The sequence below is a fragment of the Artibeus jamaicensis genome, unplaced genomic scaffold (genome assembly GCF_021234435.1).
Source record: "Artibeus jamaicensis isolate MK-2021 breed Jamaican fruit bat unplaced genomic scaffold, CSHL_Jam_final contig_662, whole genome shotgun sequence".
Lineage (NCBI taxonomy): Eukaryota > Metazoa > Chordata > Mammalia > Chiroptera > Phyllostomidae > Artibeus > Artibeus jamaicensis.
In genome coordinates this window covers 61,235-77,613 of record NW_026521917.1, presented here as the reverse complement: position 1 = coordinate 77,613, position 16,379 = coordinate 61,235, and the positions used below count along the sequence as shown (strand labels likewise).

Sequence of the window (16,379 nt, the reverse complement as noted above, 5' to 3'; positions counted from 1 at the left end):
AGGAAGCTAAACAACAAAACAAACAAGCAAGCAGAATAAAAACAAAGACACTGAAATAGAGAACAGGGGGACAGCGACCAGAGGGGAGAGGGAAGGAAATTTAAGGGGAAAAAAAGGGGAAGGATTTGGAGAAACAAGTATGAAGGACACAGGGACGAGAACTAAGGGGGGTGGAAATGGGAGGGAGGTGGGGAGCAAGGGGAGGGGTGGGCTGGGATGGGAGTAAAAGACAGAAAACTTTACTTGAAAAATAAGTAAATGAAATTAAATTAAAAAAAAGACACAACGAAAGAGACGTTTTTCGTTTTCACCAATAATTTCATTGAATGATTAATTCACTGTTTTGTCCCACTGCTTTCTGCAGTCTTTCAGGCATCTTCATAATTTCATCTTCCAAAAGGTTTTCTCTTTTGGCCAAGGCAATTAAAAGCCAGTTTTAATGAGCATCACAGCATTAAAAGTATATACTATATGTTTCTCTAAGTGCTCCTATTACACTGAAGCTAGAATTAACTAAAACTGAGCAATTGGAAAGTCCTTATATTTGGTAGTTATGTAATGCACTTCTAAATAACCACAAAAATAAAACAATATGAATTTCAAAGTAAAATAAATGGGGATAAAGATACTTCATACCAAAACCTATGAAAAAATCTTCATCCTTAGATGCACAGTATTCAAAAATAAAAGCTAAAAATATATGACTTTTTTGTCCATACTTACAATGTAAAATAGTAAATGAAATCCAGAGAAAGTAAACAGAAACGTTCACGTCAACATATCTCCAAGTGTATATACATAAAAGAATAGTTCTTTTTAACCCTTAGCATAAAATTTTGAATTAATGTTTTCTCATTGTTTAAGTAAGCAGCAACAAAGTAAATATAAAATGCTTTTCAAGCACACTTGGGACTTTTTAAAAGATGACTACATTTAGCTATAAAGTAGGTTTCAACAAATGTCTTACAAACTATGTTTATTGCTCTGTTTGCCATTAATATGAAAATCAGTCACAAGGCAACTAGAAAATCCCTATATTTAGATGTTTTAAAATACACTTCTAAATACCTTTTCAAAATAAATTACAGTCGGAGTGGAAAATAATTTACATAGCAAAATAATAAAAATACTGCACGTTAGACCAAGATCTTTCTGGTTTCAAAAATGATCAAAGCTTCAAACTGTTTATCAACCAAAGGTGATTTTTGCTCCCAAGGGGACTTCAGGCAACATACTGAGCCATTTTAGATTGTCCTGAGGGGAAAGAAAGTGAGGGTGTTGATGGTGAATTGAGGTCCTGGATGCTCATAGGCACCTACAATGCAGAGGAAAATCCCCCAGGAGAATGAATTTTCTGGCCCAAAATGTCCATGGTGTTGAGAATGAAAAACACTGCTCTATATCCTGAAAAGTCTATTAGAATGCAAACTGAATGTCCCTTTGCATCTTAGGTCTTAAAGGCTGCCTTTCTTGGAACAGGAAGCAGGGAAACTAAAACTTGAAGAACAAAAAATGCCAGTCAACTTGCCAAGATTGGGGAGAAGTGTCTTGGGCAGTAGGTCAGGAGGCAAAGGAAGATCTGTCCACTTAGGAGACCAGATCACACTGTGATTACACAGACTAGTCATCTGAGGATCCTGCTTCTTTCCATTGGTCATACATCACTTTCATAACTGACTCATAATGTCACTTAGAACAAAGAATCTTACTCTGCTAGATTCCAGATTTGACCACCTCTAGTTTTCCTCTTTGAAAATGTGGACATTTGTTACATTCTGTGTTCCTCACATCACCTACCTGGGGCACAATGCCGTCACAAAATACTTCTGATTTCTGGAACACCATGCTTCCAGGCCCTAAACTCATTTAAAATGCTAAAAAGGACGTTACTATTTTATTTAGTCATTTATGTATTTATGACTAACAATGACAATTTTTGTAGCTCCTCAGATTACCTCACTTCTTGTTTTCTTTCAAGCTTTAACTATTTCTAGGTCACCTACAGCTACTACCATGTAATGATCATGATTGCATGAGAGCATGTTTGCCTTCATAACTCATGAGAATCAATGAAAAAGTACCACAAATAAAATTAGTGCAGTGAAGGGGAAATAACATGCAGAAATAATAAGTTAAATATATAATATTTTTAGAAGACAGTAACGACAAACAGGAAAAATACTCTGGGAATAAACTTCACAATGTAAAAGATCTACATGAACAAAATTGGAAATGGCTATGCAATAATATAAACTTTAACAAATAAAAAATATCATCTTATTTGGGAGTTAAAAAATGCCTGTCTTCATATCTCTATTCACCAAAGTTATCTATAACTGAAATATAATCTAGATATATTTAAAAAGTCATCTCACAGGAAGTAGTCAGCTAAATTGGACCTGAGACATGTACCCCAGAAACAGTCTGGGCCCCCATTTCTGCTCCTCACAGGGTGGCAGTATCTGCCCCCCACAGTCCGGTCACCTCATAACCACCAAAGAGCTCACCCCCTGCCCTGGGACTGCATTGCTTGCATCACTGTGAGCACCACCTTGTGACCACAGACACCAGCAGGCGGCAGTGCCTAACCTCCAGCCCACACACTGGTTCATCTCTCCACCAGAACTGGCCGCCCCTCACTCCTGCCAGCCTACATTTGCCTCCCGCCCAGCCCCACCCACATCTGCGGCCTGGCCACCTCTCACCTCCAGCCCACTCCTGCCTCTGACCTTAGACCCCGCCCCCATCAGTAAGTTTGATTTTTTATGGTCCACTTAAACAAAACCAGCCAGGAATCAGGTATACTTGTGGACGTGCAGTGTTATGAAGAAAAACATTAATATTGTATACTTTAGAAAATTGAACAGTACTCTGAAAAAGTTCAGAGAATAAAAGGACAAGATACAAACTGGGAGAAAATATAAATGACCTAAACCATGGGGTGAAAAAAGATCAAAAGTGAAAGAATGAGAAAAGACACACAGGATGGTGCAAAAGCAGCTTTACAGTTGTTCACATAGAAAACAATCTCATAACTATTAAATAATAAGACAATGATAAACTTTGTTTCTGGTACTCACAACTCTAAACCTACTGTTGCCCCACCCTCTATCATGAAAACATAAACCACATGAAAATTACATAATAACATGTACTGCAGTCCAAGGTAGAAACCATGACTAGAGATGAAGAGCACTTTATATCAATGAGTTTAATTTACCAGGAAGATCCAAATTCATAAACAATGTCATAAACTTAAATTATACAGAACAGAGACACAAACAAAAGTGTATTAACGATCCTCTCTCAATAGAAATACAGCATTCCACTTTGAGGAAGGAGAGACCACCTCAAAAAATTCAGTAAGGATATGAGAAACACCATGAGCCAAACTGGGTTCAATATTCACAGATAACCAAGTATGCACTTTTCCTGCTGGCCTGCCCTAAGGTGTTATTCCCCAAAATAACCACGAGATGGCAGCAGAGTTTCATGCTTCGAACATTTTTATATTGACCATATTGTAGTGAAGTTCAAAAAAATTCAAAGGATTGAAATTACATGAAGTTGCTGGCTTTCATTGTAGATAATCTAGAAATCAGTTGTAAAGGTCACCAAGAAGTTCTTTCATTTAGAAGTTATGAAGTTCACTTCTAACTAATCCTCCAAATGAATCACAATTGAAGTTTAAAAATCATTTCAACTGAATAATATCAAAATACTTAAAAAAACTATGAGAAAATATAGGGGTAAATCTGCACATTAGGGGGAAACAGCTGAAAATTTACATGTTTTGCATCCATATTACAAACCAAGAAAAATAAATTAAAAACTGGAATGTAGAAGAATGGAAATAGGCAAGGAGAGATGTCTGCAAGGGTATATACTTAACACAGTAGCAGCTATTACCTGTTTGGGTGAGATTTTGAATTCATTTTTATTTTTCTGAATAATTCAAGTAAGCTGCCACAAAAAAAAAAAAACCCTTCTCAGTTTGGGTAATAAAACAGTATAAGAGGAAAACTTGACATACTTTAAGAATAAATAGACTGCTGTGGTAACAACACCACAGGCCTTTTCTCTGCTCTCCCAACCCAATGTCCTTGCCCAGAGGGGCTCCATTTTCCAAAGTGCACTTCTTTGTGTGCAAATGCAGCCCAGCAGAGAGGAAATGACAGGACCAGACCTGAATGAGCAGAGCGGAGCTGGGCAGCACAGACTGAGGGGGAACTGGCCCTGGGGCTGCCTCACTTCAGGGCCCCCTCACAGCCAAGACGCTTCACAACTAAGCAGCAGCACCATTGCGCTGACCCACACAGGTGCTGCTTCTGAGTCACCTGGAACAACACTGAGCTTCCTAACAGCCATGCTGCACTCACACCCATTAGTACCAAAATGGAGCTATTTGCACTAAATACAGTTTCCTTCCCCACACCCCAACTCTGGAACTCCTGCTGGCTTTGACTTGGAGCCCATGACCATCAGTTCACAGACACCAGATGCCACAGACAGATTCAGAACCAGACACAGGCCCTAGATTCCAGAACCTGGATCCCAGAGTAGATCCAGAACCAAAAGTCAAACCCCAGGCTCCGCCCCCAATTCCAAAACTGTCCCCACAACCCAGGTCATACCATCGACCCTGAATGCCAGACCCCAGATGCCAGAGACTGATGGCAAATGCTGGACACCAGATTCCACACATCAGAGCTAAGAGCCAGAGCTGCACATGGACCCCACACAACCACGCAGGACACAAAGCTGCACCTGAAGAGACTCCAGATCCCAGACACATAGACACAGATTCAACCCCAGAACACAGATCCAGGAGACAGAACCCAGATCTGTAATTAAGACCCCACAACCAGACCCCAGAGCTGGAGCTGGACAATGGACCCCACTTGCCAGATACAGGAGCAGAACCGAGTCCTCACAACGTAAACAGAGCCAGGAGCCAATAAAGCACCAATTTCTGACTCTCTAAATCCAACCAGCTGGCCTCAAAAATAGTTTTTTCATGGCAATGCAAATGTACAAGGGAAGAAAATAACTCCCAACACTACTAAATTATACCAAGCCCTGCTGAAATAGACCAAAAAGGCTGACAGAGCAAAAAATAATAATAATGCTTACTTTTACCAGGAGAAGTCCATGATCTCTCAGAGGCTGCACTTTCCAGAAGTTAGTGTCCCGGCAATGAATGTCACATGGCCAGCTCACAAAACCTATGGGGGAATAAAAATTACTTTTGTCATACCTTCTAAGTTCTAACAGCTGGAATAACAATCAAATTCACAAAATCTGATTAATGGGAGGAATTCAAAGTCTACTGCATGGGCAAGGGGAATTCATATTAAAATGAATACCAAACATAATGAGGTAATATTGAGTATATGGAGTATTTTGGAAAATAGAAGAACAGAGTCTTAGATTTCAAAGGTGAAGTGGGGGACGTGCAGGTAATTTAGGAAAAAAGCAGCACATCTGCCAGGCTAATTTCTGTTAGGCAACTCCCACAACTTTAAGACACAAGGAATCCAGTAAGAGGGCCAACAAGCTCTTGCTAGGAGTCTCACTGTCTGAAGCTGAGGTGATTGGGCTGAAGCTCTCTTCCTAAACCAAACTGTGGCAACTAAACCTCTTAGGAAGAACTGAGATGACGATCCTAAGGAATTTCTCAGTCTTCTCTTTCTGAACAGCCAGTTTAACATCAACATGCCAAGTGCAAAATGCTGGCCCTCTCATGACCGCCCCTGATACTTTACATAGAAGTTGTATATCCACCACCTACATTAGTATGTTGTTCCATATTTCACTGGCATAATCATTCAGTTTTGAGAATAAGTTACTTTAAATTGTTAAATCTTACTTAAGTACCTGGTGACATACATGTACTCCCCAAATTCACCTCATATTAAATACCTGACTGCTTGCTTATGTGGTGGGGAAACAACCTTTCCATCTGACCACAACATTGTTATCTTTTGAAGCACAGAACTCTTCCAGGTGTCTTTTACAGTCTTCCAGGGACCAGAATATTTTCCTCCACTGAGAGAATTTAGGAAAGTCTGCTGAAATACCTGGCAGTTCGAGGATACAACATCTTATGTGTACTGCAAATGAAATCAGGACTGCCCAGCCAGGCTGGAACCGTTTTCCCCTGGTCACCAAAGAGAAACATACTCTTGCCTTTTCCTGGTAAATGATTGATTACACATCTTCTGCTGACAAATTCAGGACTCTTTCCTTGGGGCAGAGAGTTCCACTGGTTCGATGGGGAGCAATTTTGGAAGTAACTGCCTGGTTTCTGGTGAGGAGTTCCTAGTACAGGATTCCCTAGTTACCCAACCTTATCCACAGCATCACCTTCTTTGGATGCAGACCACACTTCAGAGTGGCTGCTGGTGGTTCCCTTCATGTGCCCACGATCTCTCCCACTCCACATCAGTGTCAAATATCAACGATTCATCCCTCTGTCCACAATGTCTTGGAAACACAACATTTTCCTCATGTATCAGCAGACAATCTGATGTGGAAATGTGGTCAGGCAGGGATCCCTCCTCCTCCCCCCTTAACTTCTGTGGAATCCAAACATCAAAGCGATTAATGTAACCATGCTGGTGGAAATGATTTTTGACATGTGCTTAGGGTTTTTTTTAGTATGTCGCCTGTCTCCCACGTGGCATAATGTGGTCTCTCCTTGATGAGCATTTGGACTGGACGGCTATTGGCTGTGACTGGTCCATATGACGGGTGGGGAACCCTGACATGAGAAATCTCCAGTGAGAAACATCACAAACCACTTCTGACATGTTCAAGCCGTCACACCACCTTCTCCTACATGGCACGAATCTGGTATTCCATTCAACTGGCATTTAACCCTCTTGATATGCCATAGTGTAATATACTGAAAATATTACTTCTATTCATCCTTCTTCAATATGAAAATGGCCACTCACTCAAGAGTTCTGATGAGTTTTTCTTAAACACATGCTGGTATGACAGTTTAACCAAAGGGTTTCAAATGAAGTTACAGACAAGTACGTGAACCAGAGCCACGTGATGGGAGAGTGAAGGTGGGGGTGGTGAGGGACCCACATGACTTTTTGCCCCCCCCCCAGGATAACGCAGGCTTCAACCAGCATCACAGCATTGAAATCATATACAGTGAATTTTTTGCTCTCATAGCACTTAAGCTAGAATTCACTGAAAGGGGGTGACTGGAAAGTTCTGGTATTTATGAAACAGACACCTGTTATGTGCATTTCTGCGTGAAAATTTCTTTCTCAAGTTTAAGTGTGTAGTATGTTAAGCATATTTCAGTTAAAATTATTTTGTATCTCAAAAATGAACCACCATTTGAGATACAAAATAATTTTAACTGAAATATGCTCAACATACTACATACTGAAACTTGAGAAAGAAATTTTCATGCAGAAATACACATATTAGAAACAGAAACTGGAAATATACCAGTTTTTGCACCCATATGAGGAAATTAAAATAGAAAAGGACATCCAGACAAAAAAGAGCCCCAAGACACACCCCTAAGGCCACATACATAAATCCATGACACTTTTATATTATTTTATATTTCATACCATAGTAGGGAAAATTGAATAAATATTACTTTTCTCATTGTTTAAGGAACCTGCAACAGACAATGCAAATTACAAATGATTTTCAAGCATGCCTGCAAGCTACAAACCAGTCACAAGGACAGTGCTGATGTTTAGATGTTTCCTTTTTTTAAAGATTTTATTTATTTATCTTTAGACAGGAAGGGAAAGAGAGAGTGAGTGAAATATCAATGTATGGTTGCCTCTCAAGCTTCCCCTGCTGGGTACTGACCTGACAACCCAGGCATGTGCCCTGACTGGGAATCGAACCGTGGTTGTTTGGTTCGCAGGCCTGTGCTCAATCCACTGAGCTACACCAGCCAGGGCTAAACATCTTCTTTTTTTTTTTTTTTTTACTTTTTAAAAAAATTAATTATGCCATTACATTTGTTCTATTTCCCCCCTCCATTCCCCTCTACCCTGTACACCCCTCCCCCACCACTCCCCCCCTTTAGTTCATGAACACGTGTCTCAAGTTCTTTAGATTCTATATTTCCCATACTATTCTTACCCTCCCCCTATCTATTTTCTATCTACTGTCTACGCTACTTGTTTTCTTACCTTCTCCCCCCTTCTCCTTCTCCCACTCCCCTGTTGCTAACCCTCCATGTGATCTTCATTTCTATGATTCACTCCTGATCTAGCTGTCCTCTTAGTGTGCTTTTGTTTTAGGTGTGGTTGTTGATAACTGTGAGTTTGCTGTCCTTTCACTGTTCATCTTTTTTATCTTCTTTTTCTTAGGTAAGTCCCTTTAACATTTCATATAATAAGGGCTTGGTGATGATGAACTTCTTGAATTTGATCTTATCTGAGAAGCACTTTATCTATCCTTCCATTCTAAATGAAAGCTTTGCAGGAATAGAACAATCTTGGATGTAGGTCTTGGGATTTCATGACTTGGAGTACTTCTTTCCAGCCCCTCCTTGCTTGTAAAGTCTCTTTTGGGAAATCCGCTGGCAGTCTGATGGGAACTCCTCTGTAGGTGACTGTCCCCTTATCTCTTGCTGCTTCTAAAATTCTCTCCTTCATTTTAATCTTGGCTAATGTAATTATGATGTGCCTTGGTGTGTTCCTTCTTGGGTCCAACTTCTTTGGGACTCTCTGAGCTTCCTGGATTTCCTGGAAGTCTGTTTCCGTTGCCAGATTGGGGAAATTCTCCTTTATTATTTGTTCAAATAAGGTTTCCACTGGTGGCTGTTCCTTTCCCCTTTCTGGTACCCCTATAATTCGGATGTTGGAACGTTTAAAGATGTTCTGAAGGTTCCTAAGCCTCTCCTCATTTTTTTGAATTCTTGTTTCTACATCCTTTTCTGTTTGGTCATTTTTTCCCTCTTTCTGGTCTACTCCTTTGATTTGAGTCCCAGTTTCCTTTCCATTACTATTGGTTTCCTGTGCATTTCCCTTCATTTCAATTAGTTTAGCCTCCATATGTTCCTCTAATTTGTGACTAAACTCAACCAGTTCTGTGAGCATCCTGATCACCAGTGTTTTGAACTGTGCATCTGAAAGTTTGGCTATTTCTTCATCACTTAGATTTATCGGCTCTGGGGCTCTGAGCTGTTCTTGAGCCATGTTTTGATCTGTTCGTGCCTGTTTCGTATGAGGAGCAGAGCCTTAATTATTCACCAGGGCGGGGCCACCCAGGTTGTTGATTTGTGACGCTGTATGTGGGAGCAGGGTCAGAGAGGGACAATGGCGGTTCTCTCTGCTGCCTTCTGCTGGGGTCTGTGAGGTCCGCCTCACCACCACTAGCTCCTTCACTGGTTTATCTGCATGTGAATGTGTGACCACACTCCACCCTCAGTGGGTCCACCACCTTGCGCTCTCAGTGGGTCTGCCCCCTTCCCCACACCTGGGATCCGCCCATGGCTGCTGGCGCACCTGGGTAGCTTGCCTGGGTTGCCTGGGTCAGTCTGGTGGATCTTTCCTGCCCGACCCCGCTCTGCTGCTGGTTCTGCCTCTCTTACTGGTTTGGCTGGAGTGTTTGTTGTTGTCAGACTTCAATGTAGTTCAATTTTCTGTGGTTTGGCTGTGTTTTTGTTGCTAAAACTTTGTTGTTTTTAAACTTGGTTGTGTGAGAAGGCGAAGTGCTTCCACGTATGCCTCCATCTTGGCAGAAGTCCCTAGTTTACTCTCAACTCTCAAGTGAAGAAGGCTCTCTGTGAAAAGGATCTGTACTTGGAAAACGAGACTTGGAAAACTCCCAGTTTTCCAAGTCCATTTTTATTTCTAGACTTAAAATTTAACACTACACTGGAGAGGCCTATTTACCATCTGAAGAACCTGAAGCCCATTCTGCAAACACCTTCTTGGCAAGGCTCTCTAGTTTTTTCTTACTTCCCAAGTGAGTAAGGCTCCTTCTGAGGTGGAACCGGCCCTGGAAAACTAGCCTTGGAAAACTAGTTCTCCAAGTACAGACACACCTTAGAAGGTGCCTTCCTGGCTTGGGAGTTAAGATAAAACTAGGGAGCCTTGCCAAGAAGGTGTTTGAGAAATGGGTTTCAGGTTCTTCTATGGTAAATAGGCTTCTCCAGTGCTGAGTTAAGTTTTCCAAGTCTAGAAAAAATAACTGGGCTTGGAAAACTAGACTTGGAAAAGCCATAGAAGCAGCCTTCCTTGCTTGGGAGTTAAGATAGAACTAGGTTGCCTTGCAGAGAAGGTGTTTTCAGAATGGGTTTCAGGTTATTCAAATGGTAAATAGGCTTCTCCAGTGCAGTGTTAAATTTCACAAGTCAAAAAAATAAACTGGACTTGGAAAACTAGACTTGGAAAACTGTAAGTTTTCTTACAGTTTCAACTGGACTTGGGAGTTTATCTCTTTGAAATTTACCACCTCTTACCAGCTGATTTGAATGTTTATATTTAAACTGGTTACTTAGGGAGATGTTAACACTGTTTCTGCAATTCAACAACAACAAGAAAAAGATGTTTCTTAAGACACTACTTGTTGGAGCGACTTTCCTAGCAAGTCCTCCCTGTGTGCTAAGGATCAGAGTAAACATGACTGAGACATGATGTAATATACTTGGGGAGGAGTGTTGGCCATTTTCCCAGAGGAAAAAGGCCTTGAGCAGTGGCCAGTTACTCAGAGGGAAAAGGTGTTGAGCTCCTTCCCCCAGGAGATTTTATTGGATTGTAATACACAGGAATACAGGATGGCAAGGATCAAACAGTGCATGACATTTCAAAGAAATCTGAGGGCTTAGTCTGAGTCGGTGTCTGTCAGGAAAGGGGGTTTTATAGAAACTTTGGAAGACATACTCATTTCCTGCTTGGAACCTTATCATATGAATGAAAGCACTCTTAGCAGAGCAGATTTCACAGGTTTATCAGCAAGTCTTTGTGATGCCAGATTTTTCCCCAGGATGGGCTCTAGCAAAGCAAGGAGCTGCACCTCTCTCCATCAGGTATTCAGGCTTAAGGGGATTAGAGCTTGTACTTCTCCCAGGGAACATGGGGACCCGGGCTTTGTCAAAGCTGGGGGGCGAGAGTTTATTGCTCTTTCTTGAGATCCCCAAATCCTTCCATGATGGCCTCCCAAGTGATTGTGTCTGGCCTAGGTTGCCCCTCCTCTGAGAGGTCTTACCGGTCAAGGACTTCTGTCCATGCTTTGGGGTCAGGGAAGAAACTGAGGCAGTGTTTGGTGCCTGAGACAATCCTTGTCTCCTGTGGCTCACATTCCAGAGGTCACTTATTCATCCTTAGCCATGGGGTGATTAGGGTTACCATTCCTGAAACCAGACAGAGTGGTCCACAACAACTACTAATCTAGTTCTTGAAGAAATGGGCTCTACAAATTTTTATAGCATTAAGAATACAATTCATAATCCAGATGCCACATCTCTGAACAAAACTACTCAGGGACTATCCTTGTACATCAAAATTTTCCCCACTTTCAGTCTTGGAAAATTCACATTCTCAATTATCAAACTTTACTGCTAGGTAGTTTTTCTGACTTTTAAGTCATCCTCAAACTACATCTCAAAGAGGAAAGGTCTGCTTAGCCAAAAGTTCTGTCCACCCTTCACCTGGACCTCACCTGCAGCACCCTATACAAGGCATCCTTCACCTGAACATTCCTCAGGCTGTAGATAAGTGGGTTTAACAATGGATTGAAGAGACTGTAAAACAGGGACAGTATTTTTTCTTTTTCCTTTTTTTGACTGGACTCTGGGACCATATAAATAACCATGGCAATGCCAAAGAAGAACCCGACCACACAGATGTGGGAGGAGCAGGTGGAGAAGGCCTTCCTGCGGCCCTCCCCAGACTGGATCTTCAGGATGGCCAAGAGGATATGTAAGTAGGAGACCAGCACCAAGCAGAGGGGCCCAACTAAGAACAAAATAGAAGCAGCAAAGATGACAGCTTCATTGATCCAGGTGTCAGCACAGGCCAATTCAAGGACAGACAAGAGCTCACAGAAGAGCTGGTTTACTTCCCGGGGCCCACAGAAGGGCAGCCTTAGAAGGAGAAGCACATGTATCAGCGGCAGGAAAAATCCACACAACCAGGACGTGGCTGCCAGGACTGTGCACACAGTCCAGCTCATGATGACTGTGTACTGGAGGGGGTGGCAGATGGCCACATACCGATCATAGGACATTGCCACCAAAACCAGGCATTCTGTAGCAGCAAAATTCAAATACAAAAAGGTCTGCGTGATGCATGGGACAAAGGAGATGGCTCTATTATGGGTCACTAAGTTTGCCAGCATCTGGGGGACATTGTTAGAAGCATAGGAGATGTCAATGATGGCCAGGTGGGAGAGGAAGAAGTACATGGGGGTGTGTAGTCTCTGGTCCAGACAGATGAGTGCAAAGATCATGCCATTTGCCAACAGACTGAAGGTGTAGAGCAGGGAGAAGACCCAGAAGAGGAGCACTTCTGTCTCTGCGCTGAGCTGGAATCCCAGCAGCACGAACTCTGTGACCCGTGATCGGTTCCCCCCCATTCCTTACAGAGACCTGGTCAGGAACTGAAGTGTGATAAAGGTCAGGGCTGGAGAATCAATAAAAATTGAAATTACTTAATACAAAAGAACATACGTACACATGCTAGTCTCTATTATGTTTCAATTGTTTTCTGTGTTAACCTAACAAACATTTCAAAACCACATTTATGAAGGAAAGACAAACTGTTTAGCATAATGTGACATTGTGTCATTGGTAAAAGAGCCATCCAGACAAATTCTTCATTCTAGAGCCTCTACTTCAGCTTTTCCAACCTCTTTTGGAAAATCTGCCATAGTTCACTAATTTAAAAGTAGTCATCCTAACTGGTGGTTTAGTTTTAGCTTAAAACATCTCATAATTCTAGAACTTTATTTTACTTATTCACTTAATTCCCTTACTTATTTTTCCTTCCATGTGGAAAATTTGCTGACAATTTTAAGTCACAGGTCAAAGTTTCAAAAGGCTTATTCATAGTGGACAAGATTTGTGTCTTCCCTGAAGATAAGACCATTTTCTACTTCTTTATAGAAGCAAAAAAAAAAGAAACATCACATAAATAACTTACAAATATATGTTTTTAGGTAAGCACTCTGATTATTTTGGTGTGTGAATGTTTAGTCTTGCATGCATATATATGCAGTTACTGTATAATAGAAACTTTTTAAATGATAAATATCAGATCTATCCTTTGATTTTCCTTTGGCAATACCATTCCTGAACCGTTCACCATGTCACAGTCTTCTATGACATTTAACCATTGTTGTTCTTTTTTTCTTTTTTCATTTCAGGCATATACTGTAATTTAGTGACTCTCCCTTTCTGGCAATCAGACTGGGGACTATGTGCCTTCCATTGACCGTGTGTCATGGGGCAGTGTACACACGCCTGTGCGTGTGCAGGAGCAGTATGTGTGTGTAAATATATGTTGTACACATCTACACGCTGTTTTTTAATGAAAATCTTAGGATACATTCCTGGGAGTGAAATCACTGATGTAGGACACTCCTTCCATTTTCTGGCCAGGAGAGAAATAAAAGCAAGCACAGGAGGTGTTTTAAAGCTCAGCCTGGGCCAGACTCCCTCAGTGGGGAAGGTGGCAGACTCCACAATTTAGACTTTGTAAACCCACATTCAGACTTCCCTTGTGGTTGTCCGACCTGATGCGTACTTCTTTTTTATTTTTTAAGATTTTATTTATTTATTTTTAGAGAGAAGGGAAGGGAGGGGGAAAGAGAGGGAGAGAAACATCAATGTGTGGTTGCCCCCATGCGCCCCCAACTGGGGACCCAGCCTGCATCTCAGGCAAGTGCCCCAACCAGGAATCAAACCAGCAACCCCTTGGTGCACAGCCCAGCACTCAATCCACGGACCCACACCAGCTGGGGCTGATGGGTAGGTACTTCTATTATGCTGGACCCCAAGAGGTGTGTGCCTTAAACCTCTGACTGGAACTGGGAATAATGCACCCTCTTTGGGTTACTCTTGCCATTACTTGATAAGTGGTAGATGAGAAAGCAATAACAAAAGAAAAAGAAACTCCTCAAATCTGAATGCAACCTGAGTGATGGGTAAGGAGAGCACTGATTGTGGGCAGGGGACTGTCTTCCCCAGCTGCCAATACACAGCCCCCCACCCCCAGCCCATTGCTCCTTCCCAGTGGCCTCAGATGCAGAGATGCCTCACCCCAGCACAGGCACTTCCCATGCTGCCCACAACCCACCACTGACTGTGGTGGGGACAGGAAGGCCCCGCCCCTGCAACCCAGTGTAGGGAAACTGGGGTCCCTGTGCTTCAGAGCTGCCTTTGGTGTTTACCGAACCTTCACTGCACTGACATGGAAGGTTTCCAAGCTCCCCTGCCCTTCTGCAAGTGTTGATCCCTAAAACAGTCTGCTGCATTGCAAATGCCATCTCAGTGTCCACTTTTGGAGGATCCACACAGGGACCACCAAACAATATGCAGACCTTCCCCCTCCCCTAATCACTAGCCTTGTGACCATGCCTGGATCCAACTGCCCTCCAGTCCCCAAGGGTTAACACACTTCAGACACACCTTGTCTTAGTTTCTTACTTGCTAGGTTTCTGAAGTTTTCTAAATGGCCATGATATCCCGTACGCCACCCTTTTTACTCCTCCTGTGTCACACCCAGGGGACACAACACAGCAGACAGTCCTCTGTGCCTTATGCAGAGATGCGAATCGCACGCTCGCACAGAGTCAGATGTGGGAGAGGCAGCCCACCCCCTCCTGCGGCTGTGCCATGCAGGACACGTGTCCTCAGAATCACAGCAGGAAAACAGAAGGTGCACACCTGCTCCCAGCTGCCTCGGCTGGGAAAAGACGCCCACCACTTCCGCTCACTTTTCAGGCCAGGAACACTCATCTGCATTCACTCGATCTTAAGGGAAGGCTAGTAAAAATACAGGAAATTACATGGACACCTGACAACCTCTGCAATTCCCGAAATTTGATTGTTTTCGCTGGCTGGCCACCGCTGTCTGTACTGATGTCTTTCCCACTTTGTGCTCAGTGAGGACATACTGATTGATTGAAATTGGCCCTGGCGGGAATATTTACACCACAGACATTGGCAGATGCTATAAATAAGGCTCCCCTCCCCTTTAGAAAGTCTATGTTAAGCATTGATCATTGTTTATATACAATATTTTTTAAACTCAATCCATTGTAGTTATTTTCCTCTCAAATTTAGGCTCTACACTGAGAATTACTATTCTTCCTTACATAACTGACATCAGAAGCAAGACTTTTCAGCCCAAACTTCATCTGCTACACAGAAGAGAATAAATGCATCACCTGTTGTTATTTAGCATAGCACTGCAGCATTTACATACGTGTGGTACATGTCATTTTATCTTGCACAATCACAGCAAATTTCCACATAGACAAGAAGTAGTTTTCAGTCCATTGTGAGTTAAATTTACTTTTGTACTAAAATTACAATTCTTCACATATATGATCACCTTTTTTTTTTTAACAAAAATTTTATTTACTTCTCTTGGATAGAGGGGAAGGGAAGGAGAAAGAGAGGGAGAGAAACATCAGTGTGTGGTTGCCCCTCAGGGACTCCCTACTGGGGACCCGGCCCACAACCCAGGCATGACTGACTGGGAATTGAACCGCAATCCTTTGGTTCACAAGACGGTGTTCAATCCACTGGGCCACAGCGGCCAGGGCAATTGCCTTTGGTTTTTAAGACCCATGCAAGTAGTGCGATCCGAGTAATGAACACATAAGGGCAGTGATTATATATTCTTTTGGATATGTGAGATGTTGACTGGAGAATGCTGCCAGATCCATCTTGGATGCACGCACAGACACGCACCGGGTGTATCCACTGACCTATTCACAGACATTCAAAGGGATGCCTTAAAGGGCATGACAGTCCTGTGACTTCCTGTGCATTCTTGGCCAAGACCTCCTGTTTCATTAAAGAGCTCTCCTTGCTTATTCAAAAAGAATCACCATAAACAAGGGCCAGCCAGCTCTTTCTGCCCAGGCTCAGTCAGAAGTCAGGGCAGAGGTGGCCTGGCCCTTTCCACAATGGTGCTGGATTCAAGGCTGTTCTGGGCACTGACTCGTCACGAACGGGGAGTCTCTACAAACTGATGTTAAATGTGCAGCACTGGTCCAAGTTTTCAGTGAAAATAATTAGATTGTCACTGTAATTCTCCAGTTATCTTTAAAGACAGGGTCAAGGATGAAATAGTGAAGAGTGTGGTACAGAAGGCCTTTCCACTGAATTCAAATGCTTCCAGCATATAAAATGGATATGATAGTGTTATCAT

At 42.4% G+C, this 16,379-nt stretch overlaps 1 protein-coding gene across 1 annotated transcript; it reads right to left on the bottom strand.

Moving 5' to 3' along the window:
* Positions 1-11,643: 11,643 nt before the first annotated feature.
* Positions 11,644-12,573, bottom strand: LOC119036498 (olfactory receptor 2A2-like). Its single transcript, XM_037128314.2, has one exon. It carries the CDS (start codon positions 12,571-12,573, stop codon positions 11,644-11,646), a length of 930 nt encoding a protein of 309 aa, XP_036984209.2.
* Positions 12,574-16,379: the final 3,806 nt, after the last annotated feature.